Consider the following 27,010-nt stretch of genomic DNA (forward strand, 5'->3'; position numbering starts at 1 on the left):
GGCTGTAAGAGTTACATGTAGACTGCACAAGAAAAAGCTCAAAAATAGAACGGAGCGAATCTCAAAAGTAGTACCTACTGGTATATATAACTACAGCTTAATTTTTGCCACAAACTTTTATTGTTGTCAGAGAGTATGGACATTTAACGTCTGAAAAAAGACCCATGACCGTGTTGTAAACCGTTGAGGAGTTCCCTCGTTTGGAGCCGGTCCGGGCTGCGCCATCTGGTCATGTATCATAATAATACAATGTCATGGAAACTGAAGCGACGTGGCAAATTTCAACTCTGTAGGTCAACTAGAAATAGGAGAAATCTAACATGCAACATTTGATTGCAGACAACGGGTCAATTTGTAATGATAATAGACATTTTTTTATGCTCCCTGGGAATGGTAGTAAAAGGTATTTATCGGCCAAAATGTTTGTGGGGCGAAATTGCATTTTTATCATCAAAGAACGAACGAACAATAGAGCCATAACACCACAGACATAATTATAAATTAAATGTCTGTGCATCACAAGAAGAAAAAAAAAACATATTCTGTGATCTATCACTGTCAAACTACAGGAGCGTCTATTGTTGTAATTTTTATTTGGTGTTTTGTAAATAATTCTCATTATTTAACTCATTTTAGTCCGTTATATATGTAAAATAAAACATTATTTAATGGCAAATATCCTGAAAATATGTGCGACCTTAAAATATGCAGAATATGTCTGCGGACAATGTGTAAATTTTATAAATACGACCAATTACCGCTGAAGTTTTATTATGAAGAATTAATGACTTTTAAAGTACGTATTTCTTAGAAAATTTATGATATTTTGTCAGGATTTAATGAATATCATCATATTTTAATAGTATTCCTATCCCAATTACGACGTGGGTGAATAGTCACAGAATGGGAGGAACGATCTCTCGTCTGGTGCTTGCGCTAGTGTCCCGAATTCGAAAAGCCGAATTATGAGTACAAATTATGGTGGAATTACGGTTACAGCTATGAAAATATATTTGCGTCTGTACCATGATTATTAAAATTAATGTTATGAACTTTTAAGTACTTTATATGTATGTTTATTTTTAATGCCAGCTACACACTATCACCGAACTCGGACACGAATTAAGTACACTGCATAATTTTTTTAGAGCTTTTGTGAGTCACAAGGAAAATCCAGCAAACCACAAAGTTTGGCAAACTGTTTGCCTATAGTGTAGTGCTGGCATCTTATTTCTAATAATGAATTGTATAAATGAATAGACCTTGTAAAAATCATAAAACCATTTTTTTAGAGTAAAGGCAAAGACATACTGCCCCAATATTTCTGCTATGAATGTGCCACAATGCTCCACAAGTTTCATAAGTTTAAAGAAAAATGTTATAATGGACAAAACACCCTGCAAGATCTGATTTTTAAGAATAAGGTAAGTTTTTAAGAACTTGGTGTGTGGTTTCACCCTAGAAAACAATCCATATCATCCCATGCATATCATACAAGACTACTAAAGGACACAGTTTACAATAGTGTTTCTAAAAAGAGAGTTAAGTCAGGCAGGCAGCCAGTAATAAAATAACAGTGTCGTCTTCAAAATTTATAATTCACTTTTTTAAACAATCTCATTATGTGTTAAGACATATAATGAGAGAGAGAGACATAAGACAAAAACTCTACCAAATCTACTGTCACAGTGTGTGTAAATAAATAAATAATTTTTCAGCTGAATTATAATGAAGTACACAAGATATACAAGAAAAGGAAATCACAACCACCGTTTATACTGAACTTGAGCATAATAAAAGTTTCCAAACAAGTGAAGACATTTATTTACAAATATGATGGCGACGAGGAATGGGAAAATGAAATCGAAATAGACATAATCAATAAACATTGTTTAGGAAATGATCATGATTTAGATGAAAAATGTCAAGATGACACGAGAGAGCTCAATTTTGACAATTCAATAGATGTTAAGAATGAAAAGGAGAGTGTGAGTAATAATGTCCAAACTACACATGAAACCAAATCAAATTTCGATCAGAACAATCATGAATTTGACGATAATGCTCTCTTTGACAACATTCCCAATTTGAATGACGATAGAATCGAAACTGAAAAAGTTCCTGAGCATAATTTACACAAATCTGAAACACATATTCCCAGTCCAATTTCGTCTGACGATGAAGTTTTAGCGAGAAAAGTACGAAATAAATTGAAAAATAGAAAGTTACACTTAGAGCCTGTGAAGAAGGTTCCTAAATTTCAAAGGTCCAAAAATGGACCGCCTAAATTAAGTGATGGCAATTGGAAGAAGATTAACCTGACAGATGATGAAGCAATGCAGCGATTTGAGGCTAAAGGTGTGGACAGTAAATATGTAAATGCACCGTTCAAATGCACACAATGTTATAGATGGTTTTCAAATGTGGACATTTATGATAGGCATATGGTTTTGAGACACAATCAGGTAATTATTATTTAGAACAATTATTTCTTTTGGTAGCTTTATTGACCTCTACTATTATTATAAAGAGTAAACGTTTGTTAGTTTGTATGTTTGAGGCGGGTAATCTTGGAAACTACTGAACCTTTCCATTTCCAAAACTATATCAGCATTAGAAAGGTGTATTATCCAAGATTGCTATAGGTTATATTTTATCTCAAAATTCCTACGGGAGGGAAGCCCCGGGCAACATCTAGTATAGTATATAAATAATAGATTTGTTGTAATGTGCGCACACACCTGGAAAGCTTAGAAAAACTCAGGTACCTAAGTTTTTCTTATGTTTGTGTGTGTGTGTTTCACAATAAAAGTTATTCTAATTTATGTATGTAATGAAGTGAACATAGAAACTACGTACCTATCCGAATCAAACACAATACATGTTTTTGTCTATTGGAATTACAATTGAAGCTTAGTGCTATTACAAAACTATTCTTAATACACATGCATGCAATAAAGATATTCATTCATTCATTCATACAATATATATCACCCTTAAATAAAATGGAAAATATACTTTTTGTTTTATGTCTTAAATTTAGAAAACTAATTACTATGTTTCTTTTAGTTTCTTTTTTTTTCAGTCTCTACGCCTTGAATGTAGGTTTTGCAAAATGCGCTTCAAATTGGGACACCAGCTTCAAAAGCACATGAAACAGCATTATAATGTGTTCGAGTGCCAGCGATGTTACTTCGTGTGCCCTCTCGAGTAAGTTTTATTGATTTAATTAAATGTCTGTGTGTTCTGCTTTCACGGCTAACCAATTTTGATGAAGTTAAAGTCAAAATAATGGCTAAGTATAGAAACAGATGGAAGGAACTCCACCGACAAGAATGACGTTCTTAAATGATGAGGATGATAGTTAAAAGTTCGAACATAGCGTGGATTTTTTTTTCAAAAATCAACCCCCAATTGACTAAAATGGGGGGTTAAAGTTTGTGTTCCGCTTTCACAGAATAACTCATGCGGGCGAAGCCACGGGCAAAAGCTAGTTGTAAATAAAAATATGTGTTACAAAAAAATGTTGAAATAAGTAAGACTGAAACTATAGTCGACTTTTCTATAGAAAAACTCTGGTCTTAGGCCCCTTCTTGTCAACATCTCTAGATACGCCCACACTGTTCCAATGGTTGATGTTAAATATCATTGATTCACCAGGTGTACGTACGTTGGCTGCGGTGACCATTTTCTATCAGGTGGACCACATGCTTGCTTACTTGGTAGTATTTAAAAAAATATTTTTTCGTGGTACTACCGATAGCGCAATTAGTAGTGCCATACATGCAATATATAATATAGATCTAATAAATAGAAATCTTAACAAATATTAACTATAATAATATAATAACATTCTTGCAACTTGGATTCCAACTGACTGGTACAGAAAGCGACTAGGTAAGCCTAGGACTAGACGCTCGGATGAGCTTAGGGCATTCGACAGACATTGGACGGAGAAGACCAAAGAAAGGGACACGTGGAAAGAGAGAGGGGAGAACCTTTTGCCCAGCAGTGGGGCATGTTATAGCTACTGAAAATAAATAAACTGATAACAATGATGTGATGGTTGATCTTACGGGGCTGTGATTTATTTATTTAGCTAAATACAACGGTACACAATATGTATCCTTTTAAAGTATTTAGTAAGAAATAATAGGCACTTACAATAATTTCTTAGAGAAACACAATATTATCATCCTAAACACGTGGACTCACATTCGTCAATCTCACAAAACTGCAAACAATTCCTGACAAGCGTCTTCCATCCGTGACACAACAGCTCTGTCCAACCGGTTGTACTACTTGGTTTTACTAAGTTTCTTAATTAAATTTCAGACAATCAGCTATATTTCACGACGAATCTCATAATGGTAAAATAAGAACTTGCAATGTTTGCTACAAGGAATTCACGTAAGTGTTTCAATTAATCCTACTATTATTATAAATGCGAAAGTGTGTGAGGATGTATGTATGTATGTTTCACGAAAAATCTACTGGACGGATTGTTATGAAATTTGGTACACGGGTAGAATATAACCTGAAATAACACATAGGTTACTTTTTATATATAAAAAGTAAAAAAAAGCCCCGGGGCACAGCTAGTTAGTAGTTTCATACAAACTTAATTTTGGCTTAGATTTATCTAGAGATGTTTTTATAAGAGAAGTGGGTTTACAATCTCAAGTTAATTAATATTTTGTAGGAAATTCCCGTTTATGCATTAATTTTATTCCACCATTCTTACACCCGCGATCTGGAGTTCGGCTGTGGACTTAGTTTTAAATCAATTTACGAGTCAACAATCTCACTTTAAAAAATGACTTTAAACTAAATCAACTGCCGCATTTCGAAGTAGTTATTCTAAATTCAAACACAAAACATATATAAAAAATAAAACTAGGTAATAAAAAATAAAAAAAACTTTACATTGTGCTCGCAATTTGAAAAGGACCCAGCTCAGCTCATATGTTGTTTACCCCATTTCTAAATTAATAACTCTTTTTTTTATTCAAACACACAAGAATTGTATTTTGTATTGGTGCGGTTTTCCTAAAATTCCCGTTTTTCCCACCAGCCACTCGTCAACGTACTATTCTCACATGACGACCCACCGCACAAACTTCGTGTGCACTCTCTGCGGCCGGTCGTTTGTCAGCGAATTAGGTTTGGATGTTCACAAGAAACGGACGCATGTTAATTATCTGAATGTAAGTTTTATATACTATTTTGAAGGACTGTGTCACCGTTCTGATAATAAAAACCCACATAATTTATGTAGTAATAGTTTTAAACACCGCACACATACTATATCCCCACGCAAGCCCCTCAAAGAGGTGAAGTTCTTCTTCATTATCTTATTCCTCATGACTGAGGGTCGTGGTCATTACGTGGATTTGCCATTACGCCATTACCTTCACCGTTTCACACACCAGTTGATAATCAACTGGTGTGCAGGTTTCCTCACGATGTTTTTCCGAAGATATTGTGTGAGTATGCCGTAGATAGAGACAGCTGTAGACCGCGTCATATCTGCCGTTCACCGGAAGCAAGTGGTGGTCTATGAAAACTGCTATAGGTAGGTACACTAGTCAGATTAGTATACAAACTCATATGGCACGAGTGGGATTCGAACCTGGAACCTGTCGGTTCACATGATTCAGACCGCTTCGCATGAATTTCCAAGGAGATATACATAATAAAAATATTCGTAAAAGTAATGTTAGATGCCTTTAGAACAAAATCTGACACCAGTGTTAGTAATAACACACTCGATGATATATTTTGACAGGAGAATACAGCCAAGATCGACACGGAGACGATTTACTGCGAACGATGTGACATCAAGTTCGAAGCTCGGGCCGCTTACGAGGAACATGTGTTTCATTCCGCTAACCATACCGAAGATATTGTGTGAGTATGCCGTAGATAGAGACAGCTGTAGACCGCGTCATATCTGCCGTTTCACTCATACAAGTAAGGGCTGGTTCTCAGTAGCGTTTCGATTTTTATCTAAGTGCTTATTAGAAATATTTTGTCCTTCATCTCGTGCCTGGCCCAAACTGACACTTTATTTTTCACGTGTTTGGGTTAACAAACAATTTTAGATTATTTTGAAATAGGTATAAAATACATGTAAAAAAAATTGTGTAACTTTACGCCATGTTTTGAACAGAACATTGTTCAAAAACATAATTTTATCGTTGTAATTTATGTTTTTGAACAAATGTTCTGTTCAGCAGCGGGCCCGGCTTAAACCAGCACCGTTAACCACAGTTTAATCAAAAAATAAGCTGAGAGTACTTACAAGTAAAAAGAAGTTGTATAAAGAATTAAAATATTGTTTATGAATCACAAATTTTAACAAAATTAACATGATTTTAATTTTTTCAAATTTTATCGATAACATATATGTTTAAAATTATTTATCGATAAAATTATACATATAACCATATATTTTTTTCCTTTCATCAGCACTCGATCACAATCGTAATATGTTCCAGTATAACTTTTGATAATATGACCATGACTATTTATTGTGTTAATGTTATGTTACTGATAAAAAAATATACATCAATTTGTATTAAAAAAAAAAGGTAAGCCCTTCTGGCATGATAGGGATGTTTGAATCAGTTTCTTTCGGCATTTCTTTTCAGCAGTGGTCGTTCCGAAATGCTAGTAGTTTGTAGCTTTGGTAAATATCATTTATTCAGAATATGACGTGAAAACATAAACGTTATATAAAGGCTTATTACTAAATAAATGATTGATTTTGGTTAAAATCACGAAGCGCTGTGAAAATAAATCTAATTTATTGTACAACTTTCAGATTTATTTTATGAAAATCTTATTAAATAAATAATTAAATAAATATATTGGTACAAATCACACAGATTGAGCTAGCCCCAAAGTAAGTTCGAGACTTGTGTTATGGGATACCAACTCAACGATACTATATTTTATAATAAATACTTATATAGATAAACATCCAAGACCCGGGCCAATCAGTAAAATCATTTTCCATCATGACCCCGACCGGGGATCGAACCCGGGACCTCTCGGTTCAGCGGCAAGTACTTTTACCACTACGCCACCGAGGTCGTAAAACTTTATTTGTATTTAGTTACTCGTCCATCGTCTATATTTTCTTAGTCTTTTGTACAAAACACGCCATAATATTTCAAGCGAGTGCGTGAAAAATTGCTATTGTGAAATTCCTGTTTTATTTTTAGCGATCCGAACAATGAACTGTTAAGGTTCCAGAAAAAAGTATGCGGGATAAAGGAAAAGGCGGTGGTAAGTAATTTTTTGTTTCTTAATTAATTTTTAATATATTTTTTTCTTTTTAATAATTTGATTTCAATTAGGTAGTTCCCTGTGGTTGTCTGGTTATACAATAGAATATATATCTATACATATAATAAAACTGTCTGTACATAGGAGATATTAAAAAAACAATATATAAGGGGGTCTTTATGGGAAATAATAGAAGCCAAAACATTTTTTTAAATATATTTTTTGTCTATCTGACTGTATGTTTGTTCGCGCAATCACGCGATACCTACTAGTGGTATTCATAGTTGTAATATTTTATCCAATATGTTTTTTTAGTTTTATTTCTTATTTTAAATTTATTATCTTATAAAAGATCTTACAAACATTATATCATTATAGCACATGAAAAGTCGATAAAGAGAACACACACATAAAGCCTTCTATTCAGGTGTGCATTAATTTCATCTGTGAATTTAATTAGTAAATCGGATGTGCCTTTCCCCCTCTGAAATCCGAATTGATTTTGAATTATAATATTAGCCTATAGAATGTTTGTAATTGTTCATGTATTTTTCGACAATTTTATCTATAGACGAAAGCAGTATGATTCGGCGGTAGTTTGCATAATCCTCTCGATTCCCTTTTTTATGTAAATAAAGATCGAACACATCCAAATTTTAAATCATAAGGATATGTTCCCTCTTTTACACTACAATTAATAAGATCTGCAATAGCTCCTGATACCTCACATCCAATACTTTTGATGTCAAATACTTTTGTAATTTAATGCGTGACGTCACTTGTCCCAATTCCATATATTTTTTGGTGTTTAACACATGGATTTGTCTTAAATGCAACTTAAACCCTATTTTAAATGTTTTCTTTTTAATATACAACATTATTTTGTTACAGTTAGCAGAAGAAATTCGAATAAGGTATTTATTTTTCTTTCTTGCCAGTGTTACTTAATGTCACCTGCCAGTAGTTATTCATGTTCTATTCCATTTTGAGCTCTATTCCGTACAGTAAAACATCGGATTTGCGTTGTACACAATAACATTTTTTAAATCGATTCTTTACCATATTTAGGAGGGAACAGGATCCAACGTTGGTACTAACGAAGCCTATGAAGAGGGCTTGTGTGAGGGTGTCAAAGAAAACTCCAATGAATTGTTACCAGGTATTTTTTTAAATGTTATATCGTATGTTAAAGATTTCACTTATATATTCAGTACATGGAATACCTACATCAACTTATATTGAACATTTCAAAATTTGTATGTATATGTATATTGTATGTACATTTAAATATAGAAATGTATGTGTTATTGTATGTGTTATAAATATTAAGTATATTTGAGTTATTATTCCAATAACAAGTCTCGGAACACACTACGGGTCCAAATCAATCTGTTTATATTGTGTCTATATATATTTATCTTTGTTCCAGTGCGGCAAACACTTCGAATCACAGATGCAGTGTCGAAAACATCACTTAAAGGAGCACCCTCGCACCACATTTGTCTGTCCCGGGACTCCGGAGAGAACGATATGCGAAATATGTGGGGCCGACTTAGCGGTTAGAGTTAACTAGTTGTTTAATATTAACTTAGACCTCGCGAACACAATAATTTGTTTAGCACTACACTATGTACTTAGTGAGCATCTAATATATATATATATATATTATAAACTAAACGCCGAAACTACTGGGCGTAGAAAGCTTTCTTGAAATTCCCACGGGAAACGGATTTTGACTCACATACGAAGTTGTGGGAAAAAGCTAGTATATAATAAAGAAATATACAGGGTTACTGGTATCAAAAGCAAACCTCCTGAAGGCTACTGCTACTATTTATATAAAATCAATAATAATAAATTTTTCATGAAATTTTACAAAATTGAATGTATATTTCAAAAACGACTTAATCGATTTCGTTGATCCACGAACTTTAAATTGTATTGACAGATCCTTATTCAGATTCTACAATACTAGATGTCGCCCGGGGCTTCGCTCCCGTGAGAATTTTGAAATAAAATATAATAGCCTATAGCAATCTTGGATAATGTACCTTTCTATAGGTGAAAGAATTTTTGAAATCGGTTCGCTAGTTTCAGAGTTTACCCGCCTCAAACATACTCACAAACGCTTACCTCTTTATAATCATAGTATAGATAAAATTTTATTTATAGTTTAGCAGCATGATGGCGCATCTCAACATGCACTCGAGGGAGAAGTTGTACAAATGCGACCTGTGCGACAGGAGCTTCGTGCAGAACTCCACGCTGAAAAGACATATGCTGGTGAGTTTACGTAATTCATCGATTTTTTTCTCATTACGTAATAAATAAGTAAAGAAATATTTTATTGTCAAAATATATGACACGAAAAAATAGAAAACACACATAGAACAAAATGAGAAAAATAAAATCCAAACTAATATTATACATGCGAAAGTTTGTTTGTCTTCTTCTTGAATTTTTTATGCGTTAAGGATACCCTTCATCTTGGAAAAATAATTGCTCCCGTGGGAAATCACGCGGGCGAAGCCGCGGGCATAAACTAGTAGTGGTATAAACAGGAAAGATATTAGTGCATTTATACAAAAAATCACGTAAAACTAAAGCAGAGATCTTCTTGGCAAAGATAAATCCTACTAATATTATAAATGCGAAAGTTTGTGAGGATGTGTGTATGTTTGTTACTCTTTCACGCAAAATCTACTGGACAAATTGTTATGAAATTTGGTACACGGGTAGAATAGAACCTGGAATAATACATAGGGTACTTTTATGCCGAAATTCCCACGGGAACGAAGCCCCGGGGCGCAGCTAGTAACGGTATAAACCTAAATTTTTACATCCGAAATTCGTCCTGTATAGAATATCTACATATACCTAAATGTTTATATATAACTGCTGTGGACCCGGTTTAAAAACAATGATAATATTATGTGTTGATTCTAAAATGCATGGAAACAATAATAATTATCTAACATCGAGATAAAATATTAATCTTTATTTACCAATCTTAATATACTTACTTAATAATTGTTTTAAATTAAACATATTTTTTTCTCTTTTAGTTGTTAGTGTAATGTAAAAAAATATATTTTAATAATATTAAGATTTTTGTGTACATAAATCTTCTTCTTGACCTAATCCCACTCATGCGGGGTCGGCACAGTATGAAGTTCCTTCCATTTCGTTCTGTGATTTGCCATATCCGTTGATACTCCTTTCCTGTTCATACTATCCTTGACACACTCCATCCATTTCTTCTTGGGTCTTCCTGTTGTGTACATAAATAAAAATATATAATTAAACTACAATTATTGCTAATTAAAAATGAAAAACTATTTTAAAATATATATTAAAAATAATGAAAATATGCATATCAATAAATAAAAAAGGTGATTTGAGTTAGTGTTCGTTCTTCGCCTGGGCTGGAAAGGAGGCAAGTGTCTCTTTTTTTATTTAATACTAGATGTCGCCCGGGGCTTCACTCCCGTGGGAATTTTAAGATAAAATACATATAGCCTACATCCAATCTTGGATAATGTACCTTTATAATGGTGAAAGAATTTTTGGTTCGGTATAGTTTCTGAGATTACCCGCCTCAAACATACAAACTCACAAACGCTTACCTCTTTATAATAATAGTATAGATATTTTTGTTTTTTATTTCATTTATAACTGGTTCATTACAGTGGCCCCGACGACGGGGAATTAACCATTTGAGTTTGTTTTTAAACTCATTGATTGGTTAACGATTTAGCTCGTATTTTTAATTACTACTAGAGACATTTGACATACGCATTTGACGAAATTACTCATAAGGTATAAAAATCCCGCTTCGCCCAAAAAAACTCTGGCAACGCTGGTTTAATTACAGTTTTGATATTATCAAACTAAAACAAAAACATTAATATTTTTATATGTGGCCGTCCAAATCAAAAGGGACCTTATGGCGGCTGGCACTTGGGTCTTTATTGCCGTTGTTCCAATACAAAACAACGGCATAATGGCGTAAGTGCCGGGCGCAATAAGGTCCCTTTTGATTTGTACGACCACATATAAAAATATTAATGTTTTTGTTTTAGTTTGATAATATCAAAACTGTAATTAAACCAGCGTTGCCAGAGTTTTTTTGGGCGAAGCGGGATTTTTATACCTTATGAGTAATTTCGTCAAATGCGGGACACAATAGAAAAAAATAAACGCAAATTAATATACATATATTTAATTAGTTTTAATCAAAAACACAATAGCAAATTCACATGTAATGACACAATGACACTTCATTACACATAGTAATTACAATATGTGTAATTTTTTATAATTTCGTTTTAAATCCAGGTACACACAGGAGAAAGACCATTTCCGTGTACGATGTGCGAGAAGAGATTCACGCAAGCGGCCAGCCAAGCGCTCCATATCCGAACGGTGCATTTGAAACAACCGCATCCTAAAAGGTTTATTTTATTTATTTATTTAAACTTTATTGCACAATTTAAAAGTTAACAGTAGGTGGACTTAATGACATGACGCACTCTCTGCAGTCAAACCTTGGTATTAAACTGAAAATGTTTAAACGTTGGTGCATTAAAAAAAGTATTTATAAACACAAGTAAACTGTTGCATAAATGTATAATAACCGGAAAATCATATACTTATATACAGAGTTATTGGTATCTAACGCATAACCTTCCAAAGGCGCATAAGGCACATAGAGACTAACTATCTTTTGTCTAAACGTAATAAATACACAATTTTTCCTTATTTTAGTTTTAATGTCGTTTCTATAAAACGTTAACTCTATGTTCAATTCCGCTACATAACGCTGCTGTACTGTCTCGTGTTGCTTGGCCATTACATAGAGTTAAGATGTGTACAATCGTAAATTAGATTGTTATTTTTTATATGAAAAAAAAAACTACGAATCACGAAAAATCGTAGAATAAAAGTTGCTTGTTTTGATGTACCCGAGTAGTCTTTAGGAGGTTTTGCATTTGGTACCAGAAACCCTGTATATATTCAGATTTTCCTATTTCTTCCTCAGCCATTGAGCGTCGGAGCCCGCATAGACTTTTTGAGAAAGTGATAAGCTCTTATAGATTCTCTTTTAGATATAAACTTAAAACTCTTTCTGTAACGAAAGTTATGTGATAGTACAGATTTTATTTGTGGCAGTAAATGCGAACGGTTAGTTGTTTTGTATGCTAATTTTTGAAGCATAAATTTTAATTTATGGTTTTTTTTTTGTTATAGAAATCGAAGAAAGAAATCCGAACTTCATTGTGAAGAAGATCGTATATCGGAATAATATTCCCAAGCAAGGATCATTAGAGGAAGAGATCTATCGTCGATTTCCACATACTAAGCAATCTATATATAAAAAACTCTTGCGTTACTGAATGATTGACAGACAACGCACAGTCGAAACTACTATGCGTAGAAAGCTGAAATTTGGTGTGTAGGTTCCTAGGACAGTGTAAGGGAGCACTAAGAATCGGGATTTCCTGAAATTCCCACGGGAAACGGATTTTTTCTCACATACGAAGACGAAGTTGTGAGGAAAAGCTATTAACGTATATAATTACGAAATATCTGTTTTGTCAAGTTTATTACACGAGGGCAATGTGCGGGTTGTATTTCACATCTCACTATCGAATCGATTCGAAGTGAGACAAAGCGAACCAATCACATTGCGATGTGACTGTCGTTGCGTCACAATGGCGCGCTGTGATTGGTTAGCTCTGGCTGTACTGCAAATCGATGGTGTGATGTAAAATATCAAAGTCGCACTACGCACGTGATCTCAGCTTTTTTTAACAATATATGTTTGGTAATATCTATTACACATCACATATTTAGAGTTCGTACAGTAATACCACGTTTATAAGTTACCTCCGCATTGTTCGACGGCGCAGAATAGTACAACCGACCCCCGACTCTGGCCGAATGAGAACATTAGTGAAATAACGAACTTATTGCTACTACGTAAGATTTTAAATCCAAAAACTACAGGAGTCGTGCTATCTCGCTCATAATAATTGTACAACATTACACTTGAGGGCAACTCCAGACATGGCGCGTACGCATTAGCCAATAGCGAACCGTTTTGTTCGCGCGTCCAAATGGCGCGCTATGATTGGCTCAGATATTTTCCCGCCATGCAAAAAAAATATTTCTGCGCAAGTACATCGGTGTAACTTATAAAAGTGGTAGTGCTGTATTTTTATATAATTTTTATTATATTTTTTTACTTAATGTTTCACGGAGACTTACTTTTGTTAGTATTTTCTTGTGAATCAGTGCAATTAAAACCAGTATTCTTTATTTGTATAACTTAATTAGTTAATATAATGTATTCTAATTAAAATTATAAATAAAGTAGTTTTATGAATACTGTGGTTTTTTTACAAAGCATCGTTATTGGACCTAACATTTTATTCTTCATACAAAACATTAAATAAATAAATAAATTCTTTATTTAGCCATTATAACATAGAACACATTACATAGTACACAAAGGGAGTAAGTACATGTTTATATAATTGTATTATAAAGTCCCCTGCTCCAACCAGACACAATCAATCTCTGAACTAGACGTTAGTCTGTATCTCAGAGACCGCTGCCCCGGGGTGGTAGGGAAATTTATAGAGTTTAGTGTTTATGGCAATAAGAACAGAGTAATGATCTAGGTTTCCCAAACTAGACTAGTCTGTTATTTTTGGGAAACCTTATTTAAAAGTTACTAAAGAAATGAAACCTTAGCTAGGAACTTAACTAAATTGATTTGCTGGGTACAAAAGGTGGCATGTGTGAAGTGTGTATGTGTTTGTGTGTGTGTGTGGGTTGTGTGAAAATAAATGTGTGTTTGTTAGGAAATTGAAAGCAGGATTTGGATACAGAATGGAAGACAGTTAGAGTAACAGGTTTTCGGTTTCGTCGTAATTTAATGAATGTAGAAATTTTTGCACACGTTTTTTGCAAACAAATTTTGAGCATGAGTAAATATTGCTTTCTTTGTTTAATTTATTATAAAGTTTTGCGCCTAATACACTGAAGTTTCTGGCTGCTGTTGATGTTCTGTGTTGTGGTATTATGCAAACCTTATACTGAAGATGTCGTCGTCGGTTAGCGTTGAGGTTTGGGTCAAACTTTAGCAGAGAGTGTTTTTTAAGTACCGTCTGTAACACAAAGAGCTGCCTCACTGCCAACACTTTTACGTCGGTGTAAAGCTGAGAGGTTGGGTAACGGTATGGTTTACGTGTCATCACTTTAAGGACAGCCCTCTGTGCCCTTTCCAATGGCAGTAAGTTTGTTTTTGCTGCTGACCCCCAGACCCGAACACCATACATTAGAATAGACTGACATAGGGCAAAATAGGTATTTTTCAGTGTATCAGAATCCGCCACGTTTCTAAGATTTTTAAAGACAAATATCATTTTCCGCACGCGAGAAATAAGCGACTTAATTTGTAGTAGCCATTTTAATTTTTGGTCTAGAATAATACCAAGATATTTGACGTTAGTTACTTGGGGGATAACTGAACAAGTGCAATTCGGGGTCAGGTTTTGGCATATATGGGCTTTGATTACAAAATTGTGATGTGAAGGAAGTGTTGTCGAATTAAGTCCAAATGGCAAACAATTAGTTTTTGATAAATTAAGCGAGAGTAGGTTATCAGATAACCAAGACATAACAACGGCCAAGGCTGATTCTGCATGTATTTGGGCTTCTTCCCATGAGCGACCGGATACTAATAAAGCTGTGTCATCAGCATAAGTATATATGTTACAAAAAGGAATTGTTAGTTTGCACAAATCATTGATATATATAATGAAAAGTGTGGGGCCAAGGACACTTCCCTGCGGGACTCCAGTTGTTATGTACTCCTCTTCACTTGTGTATTCTTCAATTTTTACTTTTTGTGTCCGATTAGACAGGTAACTTCTAAAAAGATCCAAAGCCACACCACGAATACCGACAGCCTCCAACTTTAAAAGAAGTTTGGGGATAGAGACGGTGTCGAAGGCTTTTGATAGATCTAGGAATAATCCTAGTCCTTTTCTCTGTTTTTCAAAGCAGTCAACTATGTCATCAACCAGTGCAGATACTGCATCCTCCGTCGATCTACCCGCTCTGAAACCATACTGATTATTTGAGATTATATTATTAGCATTAAGGTATCTGAGTAGCCGAGAATTAATAATTTTTTCCAATAATTTTGACATTGCAGTAAGTACAGATATCGGACGATAGTTGGTGACATCGTCTCCATCACCACCCTTATAAATTGGATGAATGATGGCTTTCTTAAATGCATCTGGGAAAACTCCACTTGTGAGTGATAGTTGAAAGATATGTCTTAGTAATGGGACAAAAATTTCACGTGATGATTGCAGAATTCGGGATGAAATGTTGTCCCACCCAGTAGCGCAATCTCTTCTTAAATTCATTATGTGGTCATTAATTTCGTCATTAGTGACATTAAAAAGAGCAAAGGAGTTTCGAGGGGATGAAACTGGTGCTGTGGGAGGTACAAATGAAGTTTTATTAGTTTGCCCTATTGTATTAGCTAAGTTTCTCCCAACATTTACAAAGTAGTTATTAACCTCATTCACAGATTTGGTAGGATCATGTGTAGACTTTAGGAGGGCTTTAGAACTAACGCGTGATGGTGCAATATTTGTGATTTCTTTGATCGCCTTCCATTTTAATTTGGGATCATTTTTCGTCCTCATTAGAGCCTGCCTATTGTATTCTTTCTTCAATTTCTTCAAAAGTTTATTGATATAATTTCTGTATCTTGAATAAGTAATCGCAAGCGTGACGTTATTGTGTTGTTTTTTTAATTGTTTATGCATTCGGTCTCGATTTCGTATGCAGCGTAGAAGGCCTGGCGTAATCCAAGGCTTCAGATTTCTCTTACTACGGGGGGGTGTGTACCTAACGGTGTTTTTGTTTATTATATCACTGACTGATGAAACCAAAAGATCTGTAGCAGAATTTACGTTTTGAAGCTGTTTTATTTGCGAAAAATCAAAAGAAGCTAGGTCAATTTTTATTTGTTCATAGTTTATTTTAGTACTTGTTATGGATTTAACAGATTTTTCTCGTGTCAACTGAAGCGACAGCAATGTTGGATAGTGATCGGTGATAGAAGATTCGAGAACTATTGCAGTGGAATTTTTATCAGTTTTTAATAAAATATGATCAATACATTTTTGCAGTCGAGTGGGATAGGTATACGTCGGAAGCAAACCGTGTGCTGCCATCAGGTTGAGGTAATTGTCAGAACGGTTATCGCTGTCACAAGTGTGTATATCTATATTAAGATCTCCTATTAAACCAACTGTTTTATAGGATTTTAGGGTCAATAGAAGATCATTGATAGAATTTAAGAATATGTCTGTGTTTTTATATGATGGTGATCTATAAACAGCTATGAAAGCGAACTCCGTTCCAAGTGTACAAACTAGACAATCAGCTTCCTTTATAATTTTAGGTTCGAAGACATTACAATCCAAGGTGTTTCTAATGTATATAACGACGCCTGCATTTTGATTGCCATCATCTATCGTTTGATATGATGTAAAGTTATTCAATTTAGGGAGATATGGCGTAACTGATAACCAACATTCTGTTAAGATGATAATATCACATTGTATGTTTAAAGTTGAAAGAAGTGTTTGGAATTGGTCAAAGTTGCAGTTTATGCTACAAATATTCAAATGAATAACAGTCAGAGATTTTTTATTACAATTTATATATTTGAAACATTGATCCGGTGCACATAAATAACTTTGTGATACATTAAGCGCCTCCAACTCATTGAAATAAGAGCTGATATCTGTCATATTATTTTTAATAATAAATTTATTGTATTATTATTTTTTAAATAGAGTTGGAATTGCGCACTGTACCACAAAAAGAAGGTCATTAAGTATAGACAATTATGCTTATCAAGATACGTATTCATATTTTGTGTTGTGTATAACGAATTAAGTGTAAGTGTTATAATATATGTATATGGTTTGTGTGATATAAGTGATGTATGTAGATTATATAATATGAAACTTTTATATTCCCAGCAAATGTTATTAAACAGATAAATTTGTAAATAAGGATAGTCTAAGTAAATGCAAAAACACATATTGTAAGAAATTTTCATAATAAAAGGCTCAAATAATACAGACAAATGGTTTGTACTGACATATAGTCATTGTTTTGTTAGGAGAGAGTTCAGCGTGATTTCAGAGTCTACGCGAATCGCTTTCGATTGCTCATCCTTCTTCATGTAAATATTTCCGTTTCCGGTCCAGCAAAACTTGTAATTGTTGGCTTTAGCGTATTCTCGGGCCTCGTAGAACAGCTTCCTGTTGCTTCCTGCAAGGTACTCGGATATGTATATGGGGGTGGGGTCCCCTGCAAGGCCAATATTGGAAGTGTTGAGTCGTTGGTCACCACTGTGATCTTTATTATATTTGCGTGCCGCTGCCAGAACTTTATTCTTCAGGTGAACAGATTGAAATTCGGCAACGATTATTTTATTCTTTCCTATGCGGTAAGTGTCACGTATATCCGAGGGTTGGATTTCCACATGTAGTGCTTGTCCTATATTTTGTAGGTGGGCCGTCAGGTCCGTAAACGATTCTTCCTGGACCGCTGGAACATTTCGTATTTCTACATTGGATGGACGAGAAGTCTGCTGCATGTTCTCTATTTTCTTCTCTAGGCTGACTATATATTTTTGTTGATCAAAGCGCTCTTTTTCAAGAAGCTGTATTCTTTTCAACATATTTTCATTACTATTTTTTAGGCTTTCCAAGGTATTTTCAATTTGCACGTTAGATTTTTGGATTTTAATATTTTGTTTTTTGATCTCAGCGACCTCTTCTATTAGTTTATTCATCATTTTTTGTTGATTAATAGATGATGTGTGGAGTGCCTCCATCATTTCCCTCAATTCACTGCTAAATTGATTCACTTGGGTAGGTGATGAGGAGCCCTGACGCGGCCTTTTATGTCGTGTGGTAATATTGTGAAGGAGGTCCTCAGAACTTATTTCGGTGCGAGGGATTGACAAATCAGTGTCTGATTTTGACATATTTGGTGTTGTTGGTGGAGTACGCTTTAAGGGCATGGAAAAGCTTTATTTTCGGGAATCGTTAGTATCAACCGCTTTACGGCGCCGTAGTCAAATGAAAAAGATAGGCTGAGCAAATAGTAGAAAATGAAAATGCGTAGGCACACAGCTGATTCACCTTTCTGGACTGGATAGATATAAGTTGCAAGTAATCCTTTTGTTGTAATTAATATTTTGCTTCGAAACTCTGGCCAGGCTATAAATTATTAAACTTTTTGTTATTACTTAGCTATAATAGGCAACAGTATTATTATTGTGATATAATGAACAGGTTTATAATTATTTGGTATGATTTCTTCTGTGATATGATCGCAAGCGCCGGTAGCTTAATTTTAAATCATTCACTTGCACTGTTTCACTTCACTTAACTTAGAATAGCATAGGTGCGAGAAGGAGCTACAGAGTGTCCACTTCTTTGTAAATGTAGAAACCATTCGTGCGAGACACTGAGCGCCCGGGTTAAGCGCCGTAGGCCGGAGGTCTTGTGGATTGGTCTTGTTGGTACGTCTGCGTCCAGCGACCGTAGACACGGTGACACGGTGTTAAGGGTCGTAAGAGAGAGGTCTAGATCACTGGTTTTGCTCGGAATGGCTCATAGAAACGTGCGCATGCGGTGGCTGCGAGAACCGTACTCCAAACGAACACATTAATCAAACTTGTAGAAACATTGGTATTTTGGCACAACAATAGCCTGGTCCTGCAGTAATTTAGTGAAAATACCTTTGTCCCGTTCATCCCGCTACTGGAATCCAGATTTTTGTGTGGCCATAACACACTAAAAATCACACGTCACTTTATACCTATAGAGTTCGAACCCGGGACATTTTTGATCAAAGGCTAATCACAGCGTTTTTTACAAGGGACCTTTTTCTAAAATTTGACAAACAATTGCAGACACATACAGGCGAGCGACCTTATCCGTGCACATTGTGTGGGAAACGCTTCACGCAATCCAACAGCCAGCAACTCCACTATCGAACTGTCCATCTGAAGGAGCCGCATCCGAAACGGTAAGTCTACAGAATGATAAATTGACCCGCCTTTACGTGGCCCAAATTTACTTGACGCGTCGGCCAAAATTTTTTTTTAAATATTCAACAGTAGCGACGCTTTCAAGTGATCATATAAGTTTGTTATTCTGTAGCAATATGCAACTCCCTAGACCGCTAGACTTATGCGAAAGTCTGTCTATCAAGCTTTCACGGCTGAACAGTGAACCAACCGAATGGAATGTAATTTGGCATATATATGTAATAGTTTTCTGCCATAGACAGAGATTTATGGAAGGAAATGGGAGACCTTTGCCAATAAGCTAAAAAATGGTTACACGATGTCAAACATAGAACTTTGTTTTTTAAAAAATCAACCCCTAAGGTGCTAATGGGGGGTGAAAGTTTGTACGAAAAACAAAACCATGCCGTGAGAGGAGCCGATGTTAGTTTTTTTTTTCTTCTAATATATACTTAACTTCAGTTAATTTCCATACTTGTTATTTATTTTGCAGAAATAGAAGAAAAAAAGTTGAAGAACATCTAAACGAAGACGACTGATCTCTATAAATCCGCCTCAGTATTTTACCGCGATACGACTAAAGTAATTTACATTTTTGAAATGGCACCCTCAACCGATGCAACCGAAAGCACCACACCAACCATTGTAAATTCACCGCTTTTGACTTGGCATAGAGTATGCAAGAGCCAAGCCCCATTGTTCAGTCATGCGCCGTTGCGGCGACGCAGCACGTTTGCTATAGAATTTAACACTTGACGTACGTAAACGAAGGACTTCCGACACTGACGCGCGTAGACATACTTAGGTCGAGACTAAATACAATTTCTACGTTGATCCGTCGACGGACGTCACGGAAAATGACGGAGCGCAACGGGGCATGGCTCGTAGGCTCCGACCCGATTGTTCCGTTGTTTAGACGTGCCGACGTTATGCGTGCCGTCAATGTCAAAATTTGTACAATGGAGCTGCAACGCGCTACTTCAACGCAACGGAGCAATGGAACCGGAACGTAACGAAAGGTGCTACTGACTGTACCTAAAACCAATACTCTAGTTTTGTTGCTAATAAAGGGTTTTCAAATATAAAAAGAGTTTCAGATTAATTTCCGGGTACCTAAAGCTATTACAAATTCTAAATTGAATTACTTACATATTTCTTCCTCGCGGCCCTCTTTAGAAATACTGTTGCCTGTCACCTGTAAGTCTTATCCCTTAGCCGTTTAATACGACATTACGTAAGCTTGCATTACGTAAACTTCAAATTTATCCCTTAGCCTCTTCTACGTAAGTATGCGTCCTATTCTAGGGCGGGAACCCCACGCCTAAGTGCAGGAATCCAAAATGAAACTTCAATTAACACTTATTCATTTATTAAACCGGTTTATTACATAAGTAATATACATATAGAAGTTAATATTGTATATGAGAATTGTGATATTATTATTTTTAATTATTCATTCATGGTACAATCAACTTAACATAAACCTAACCAAATTCATTGCAAACATTGTGTATACCAGTTGTTTATTCTTTGAAAATCGAAAATGTGAATTATGACCTACATTTGTTAATTGACGTCCTTTGAGAAAAGGCCGCGGTGAAGTTTGTTGCGCCGTTTCTTCTTCACCTGCGCTTTGGAAGCCGGCAGTAGACTTAGTTTAAGTAATTTTTTGACGTCAATAAGTGATGTATATCATCCTAAATTGAATAAAGAATTTTGAATTTGAAAAACTAAAGCAATACCCATTTGTATCTATAATAAGGCCTAAGTATATGACACTTGGTTAAAAAGGAACATTTTTTAATTTAACCTTAAGACCCAATAAACGTAATCGATCAAGTGCAGCTCGTAAAGTAAGCATGTCTGCGTGCCTATCCCCCTGTGATACATGTAAAACGTCTATCGGTGGAAACCGATAGACGTTGGATATATAGAAAATACATCTATTTTCTATATAGTTTGGTGACATTGTGGAGCTGGCATAAGACATCTCTTATGCCAGCTCCACAATGTCACCACACTCAGACACGAGCCGACGCGAATGCGTGAACGTTGCGCAGTTAGTATAAGTGCTTTTATTTACCGCAATGAAAAACCAGCAATGTATACCGAACCCGACAAAGTTTGGCGAACTGTACGACGATATTGTGGCGCCGGCATTATGCGAAGCGAACGTGCTTTGCGTGAGAGTTTTTACAAAAATGTCTTCTTCTATTCTCGTGTCGTGTGTGGCTCCATCGACAAAACGATGATTTTGCTATTTTGCTAACGTCACGGTTGAGAATAATATAAATGTTATAATATTAATACTAACACGGTTGTCATCTCATGCAGGCGGGCGTTTATTTTTGACACAAACTTCTATTGTTGTCAGAGAAAAAAATTACTAGTCGAAAATCTTTATTCTTTGTATTTGATTTTGATTACTATCGAAAGAATTTGAATGCAATCTATGCGAGACAAAAACAATCATGTCCGCGCAGTAAACCGTTGAGGAGTTCCCTTGTCGGGAGCCGTTCCTGGGTGCACCATCGGCCCGTGCTTATCATAATAATGCATTGTCCGCCAAACTAAACGTGTGCACAAAATTTCTGCTCAATCGGTTGAAGATATCTGCTTCAAAATTGAGTTGTAAGATTTCACCCGAACATAGATGTACATACATACATTGAAAGCAAAATTGTGTTATATTGAATGCATTTGAAAATAAGATTGAGTGAGAATTGAATTTTACCTTTTCATTTTCAAAATGTGCTATATTGAGCTGTAAAAACTATACGATATATGTCTACGCCAGTACACCACAACACTAGGCCCGTCCCGCCCGCGACCCCTCGCGCGGCAGCCAATGGCTATCGAACACGACAATTTAAATTTGATTCGTGCGCGCGCACTACAAATCTAGTTTATTTCTATTGTTTTTTTCCTGTCATTCGATTCGATTTCTGTTTTTCATTATACCAATTTGTAAGAACAAAGAAAAATATAATTATCTAATTCTTAGCTCCAAGTATTTTATTTTAACTACCTATTAGTTCCGTAACGAACAATATAGGTTACATTATAATGTAAGTTTTATTGTTATTATATCACTAAAACTTTCTAAAGACGTTATATTAGGTATTTAAATTGAACAGCCACAAATGAAGTCATTTAAGCAGCCCATTTTTAGAAAAATATGATTTTTTCTACATGTTCAATGCCAAATATTGGCGAAGATAATTTATTTCGATGCGTGACTGCAATGGAATCTGTGGGTCCACGTTTAAAAATCACTGCACAGAGAATGCTATCCAAAATTTTATTTGTAACACTGCTATAACAGTACACTGTCCACAAGTATTAAATTTTCATTTTAATATTGAATATACATCTCAATTAGTAGATAAAATGTAATATGTTTTTGTTCAGGCACTAGTTAATTATAAAACTCGGGTCAATACATTATACATATATCTTTACTCTTGGCTAGCAACACTGTTTATCAACCAATCATAACCATTCTATTTGGTATTGCAATGGCAAAAATATACTTTACAATCATTTTTTTCCCCATCTTTATAGAAAGGAAAGCTTTTCATGTTTAAAAAAAGACGTTATCAGAATTTATACACATATATAACTTGAATGATATAATTTATGCTAATTTCAGTTAGTTTTAATCTAACTCTTCTCTTCTTCCTTTCGCTTCTCCTCCGGTCTCCGGCCTAATAAATCCCTTTTACAACATTTGTCATTCTGAAAACAAATAGTGAGACATAATTAAAATATTTAAATCCTAACTAATATATTATATAAATGAAATATTGTGAATGTTTTTTTAATTGTTACTATTTTACGCAAAATCTAATGGACCAATTGTTATGAATTTTGGTATGTGGGTAGAATATAAACTGGAATAACACATAGGATATTTTTATCTCGAAATTCCCACCGGAGCGAAGCCCAGGGCGCAGCAAGTTACTTATATAATCAATTAATAGTATCGTTGAGCTAGTATCCCATAACACAAGTCTCGAACTTACTTTGGGGCTAGCTCAATCTGTGTGGTTAGTCTATATTTATTTTATTTTGATACTAACCTCATCGCTATCGCTGTCACTAGAGTTGTCCGTGTCGCTCGAACTGTCAGAGCCGTAATGGCCTAGTCCGGGAAGGATCCCCACACACTTTATTGTGCCCGCTGTCTTTGTTTGTGATTTGCCATTTTGGTTGTTGCTACAACACGTAAAATATACTGTTCAGTGTGAAGTATCTTATCACTTCTTCTTCATTGTCGTATCCCTCATGGCTGAAGCTCGTGGTAATTACGTGAAATGAAACAGACACGATTTTCTTGGCACTTAACGGATAAGGCCTACATTTATTAATTGACGTCGTTGGAGAAAAGTTGCGCCGCTTCTTCTTCACCTGCGCTTTTTAAGTCCGCAGTAGACTTAGTTTAAGTAATTTTTTTGACGTCAATAAGTGATATAGTGTATATCATCCTAAATTGAATAATTTTGAATTTGAATTTTGGAGTGGTTTGCCATTGCCTTCTCTATTGCACACAAGAGTTGATAATCAACCAGGGTGCAGGTTTCGTCACAATGTTTCCCTTCACCGGAAGTGGTGGTTGATGAAAACTACTATACATGAGTCAGATTGTTATACAAACTCATGTGACACAAGTGGGATTCGAACCTGGGACTGATATAAGAGCACTAGCTTTTTCCCGTTAATTCAAAAAAATTGGTTGAGTAGCTATCTACTCAACCAATTAACTTATTATTAAGCTAGTACAACCAATCAACCAAACCAGGATTACATATGTCATGATCTTATTTCTGTGATAATAACCTGATGTTTCCGTTGCTTTTGGCGGGAACGGCAGCTTCATCTTGCTTGTCCCCATCAAGGTTACTGGCTTTCCTCTTCCTTACAATCACCTGGGAATCATTTTTGAAAATTAATACTGAGATGAAAAAATCTCGAATGGAGTGGGAATCGACCCACGGCAGGCTGGGAAGAAAGGACTTACCGGGAACTGTTCCGGTAAGGTAAGTGGTTAAAACTCAATGGTTTTAACTGACTGAGATATCGAAATGTTCGAACTTAGACAGATGCAGACTCAAATAAACGTACAGCGCGTAATTTGTATGTACCTGTTATCATCGCAAGGAAACACCAGCAATATACGTCGAAACTGCCAAGTTTGGTATACTTTGCCAATAGTGGAAAGTCGGCGTAATTTTGTTCTGTCATTAGGCTTTGAGTTACGGCGCAGTCCCATTGCTCCGACTGCCGCTGTTTTGATATCCGTCGAATAACGGAGCATTGTATGGAGCTTCGATGCACTGTCATTCACTGTCAAAAATTATGGAAAACAACGGAGTTTTGCGAATTCCAAAGTTAGGGATCTATAAACTGTGTAAAACATACTCAAACGTAGGTGTGTTTTACTACTGATATACCATATTAAGTAATACCTACTTACGAAGATTATCAAAGAATATGCACTCAATACATTTAATGTCGATACATTTTCTACAATTGCATAACATTTACTACGCCTTATATACAAAAGCAAAACATTCAATTTATAACTTTAGAATTTCCAATGACTCAAATAATCGAGGTAAAAATGCTTAGAGAACTTTTGTTTCGCACCATTTCTATTCTTTTGACAAGAACCTTCCCTCCAAAAATCAGAATCTAATTCTTTCCGATTGGTTGTTTTCAAGAACACGTCAGTCTGTGATTGGTAATTTTCGTACATCTATCATGTCAATGTCATTGTGATGCATTGCCATTATTTTGAATGTAATTACTACTTAATTATATTAGAATTGCCAGTATAGTTTTTACAAATACTAACAAAAATAAGAAATCACGACAGGAGTTTTCGAAAACAAACGCGTAAACGTTTACGAGTTCGTTTTCGAAATCGTTCCACTCACCCCTTGCAGCTTGTTCCTGTGCGCGGCGGCGGGCGCGGCGGGCGGCGGCCGCGGCGCCGCCAGCTGCGCGCGCAGCCGCGACATCTCCTCGCTCTCCGCGAGATGAGATACTCTCTCTCTGGTGAAAGCAAACAATTCCATGTTCAAAATCGAAGTAGAAACACTGTTTCAGCAAAACAAGATAAAAGAAATATCTATAATTTAGCAGAACCTGAGCTTGAAGTTCCAGGAGGAACAAATGAAGAACAGTCACATCTTGCATTACCCAGCAAATTATGTAGGAATAATTTCAGTGAATTGTTAGCTAGGCATTGATGTACATATTTATCCAAATATTTTTATTATTACTATTTACCTGAATTCCTGCATTTCTTTCTGCTCCTCAATGGATATCTGTTGCGCTGCTTTAGCCTTGGTCCTCTCTACAAGGTCCAGGAAGCCAACCTCATCGTCATCTAGGCCTCTGATCATGTTCTCTGTAAGCAAAATCAGGTGTCATAATAAAATACTAATAAAAACAAATATTAAGTGTAATATTCCTGTTTTTATAAATTATATACATATTATCTCGCCTGTTTCCCATGGGGGTAGGCAGATATTAACGATTTCCACTTGCCATGATCATAACAAATCTCAATCGCTTCCATTTTTTCACACATAGCACGCACTTCTGCAGAGTATCATCCTTACAAAAGAGATCCGCAAACTCATTGTGGCATGTTGTTCGAGGTTAACATCCCTTTTTCAATTTTTGAATGCATGTTTATGCAATGTTTTTGCATCATTAGTAAAATGTTTTATTTTATTTTAATGTATCATTGTTTTTTTTTTTACTTCAGAACTTGTAATGCTGCCTGATACCAATACATTTGCTGCAAAATCCACCTGTCTATTATTGAATAAATAAATATCCAATTGTTAAAGCAATTAATATTTTTAACTTATCAGAAACAATAATAAAGAAAAAGAAAAGTGTAGGTACTTTATAAACTCACTCAGCTTATGTGCCTCTTCATATTCGGCTTCCTTCTTCATACGCTGTTCCTCAAGGCGCTGGTACAGCGGCCTGGTATCATATGACTCCTCTGGGGCCTCTGTTAACAGTATTTAGTAGTTATAAACATCAAATTATATGGTCACCAAGAGCACAACATGTCCAGAGGGCAGATAATGTTAAATTTAATCATAGGAACTAAAATGTTGAGATGAAATGTAAAAACAAAATCTTATCACAATGATAACAACCTAAGATTGAAATAGGTAGATAGGTATTGATTGTCACCTTTGGGCTGGTCTTCAGTGCGAACTTTCTCCCATTCCTCTTGCCGGCGACGTCTAGCTTCTAATATTTCGGTTTCTGTTATGAACCCAGAACTCATTTTTATATTTTTATGGATTTATATCCAATATACAGTACATAAAACGACACGATCTGAAACCACAACACAAAAACCATCCAAAACGCAACGCAAAATTCGATTTGTCAATTTTGACATTTTGTTTTTTTTTATTCGCTAATAAACTAAAATAATGATGTACTACTAGCTACTAGCGATGTGGCACTGAGAAATATCTGTTCACGGAGAAATCCCGCATATTTCCAAGATAAATTTAAAGACATAGATGTCAT

At 35.3% G+C, this 27,010-nt stretch overlaps 2 protein-coding genes across 3 annotated transcripts; one reads left to right on the plus strand and one right to left on the minus strand.

The window, feature by feature from the left end:
* The first annotated feature begins 548 nt into the window (after window positions 1-548).
* LOC128679607 (zinc finger protein 37-like) lies at window positions 549-23,077 on the plus strand. 2 transcript variants are annotated; one of them, XM_053761975.1, is made up of 14 exons: window positions 549-796; window positions 1,293-1,424; window positions 1,719-2,465; window positions 3,086-3,210; window positions 4,336-4,410; window positions 5,075-5,207; window positions 5,789-5,910; window positions 7,230-7,293; window positions 8,185-8,207; window positions 8,362-8,452; window positions 8,723-8,851; window positions 9,466-9,576; window positions 11,632-11,747; window positions 12,544-13,681. In XM_053761975.1, the coding sequence occupies exons 1-14, from the start codon at window positions 689-691 to the stop codon at window positions 12,596-12,598; spliced, it is 2,031 nt and encodes a 676-aa protein (XP_053617950.1). In that variant the 5' UTR covers window positions 549-688; the 3' UTR covers window positions 12,599-13,681. The 2 variants fall into 2 exon arrangements, with proteins under 2 accessions (XP_053617950.1, XP_053617951.1); XM_053761976.2 differs by lacking the exons at window positions 11,632-11,747; window positions 12,544-13,681 and adding exons at window positions 19,325-19,440; window positions 19,935-23,077 and having other exon boundaries at window positions 550-796.
* On the minus strand, window positions 20,794-26,875 carry LOC128679609 (uncharacterized protein). Its single transcript, XM_053761978.2, has 7 exons — window positions 26,663-26,875; window positions 26,376-26,474; window positions 25,736-25,856; window positions 25,381-25,498; window positions 24,281-24,369; window positions 23,524-23,659; window positions 20,794-23,179 (listed from the first exon to the last, which is right to left on the minus strand). The coding sequence occupies exons 1-7, from the start codon at window positions 26,757-26,759 to the stop codon at window positions 23,105-23,107; spliced, it is 735 nt and encodes a 244-aa protein (XP_053617953.1). The 5' UTR covers window positions 26,760-26,875; the 3' UTR covers window positions 20,794-23,104.
* Window positions 26,876-27,010: the final 135 nt, after the last annotated feature.

The sequence above is a fragment of the Plodia interpunctella genome, chromosome 22 (genome assembly GCF_027563975.2).
Source record: "Plodia interpunctella isolate USDA-ARS_2022_Savannah chromosome 22, ilPloInte3.2, whole genome shotgun sequence".
Taxonomy (NCBI): domain Eukaryota; kingdom Metazoa; phylum Arthropoda; class Insecta; order Lepidoptera; family Pyralidae; genus Plodia; species Plodia interpunctella.

Coding starts and splice junctions, on each gene's coding strand:
- LOC128679607 (XM_053761975.1), top strand. CDS start 689: ATGTGCGACCTTAAAATATGCAGAATATGTCTGCGGACAATGTGTAAA. Junction 1,425..1,718: donor ATCTGATTTTTAAGAATAAG/GTAAGTTTTTAA, acceptor ATAATTTTTCAG/CTGAATTATAATGAAGTACA. Junction 11,748..12,543: donor AAACAACCGCATCCTAAAAG/GTTTATTTTATT, acceptor TTTTTGTTATAG/AAATCGAAGAAAGAAATCCG.
- LOC128679609 (XM_053761978.2), bottom strand. CDS start 26,759: ATGAGTTCTGGGTTCATAACAGAAACCGAAATATTAGAAGCTAGACGT. Junction 23,660..24,280: donor AAAAGCAACGGAAACATCAG/GTTATTATCACA, acceptor TACGTGTTGTAG/CAACAACCAAAATGGCAAAT. Junction 23,180..23,523: donor GTGACAGCGATAGCGATGAG/GTTAGTATCAAA, acceptor ATTTGTTTTCAG/AATGACAAATGTTGTAAAAG.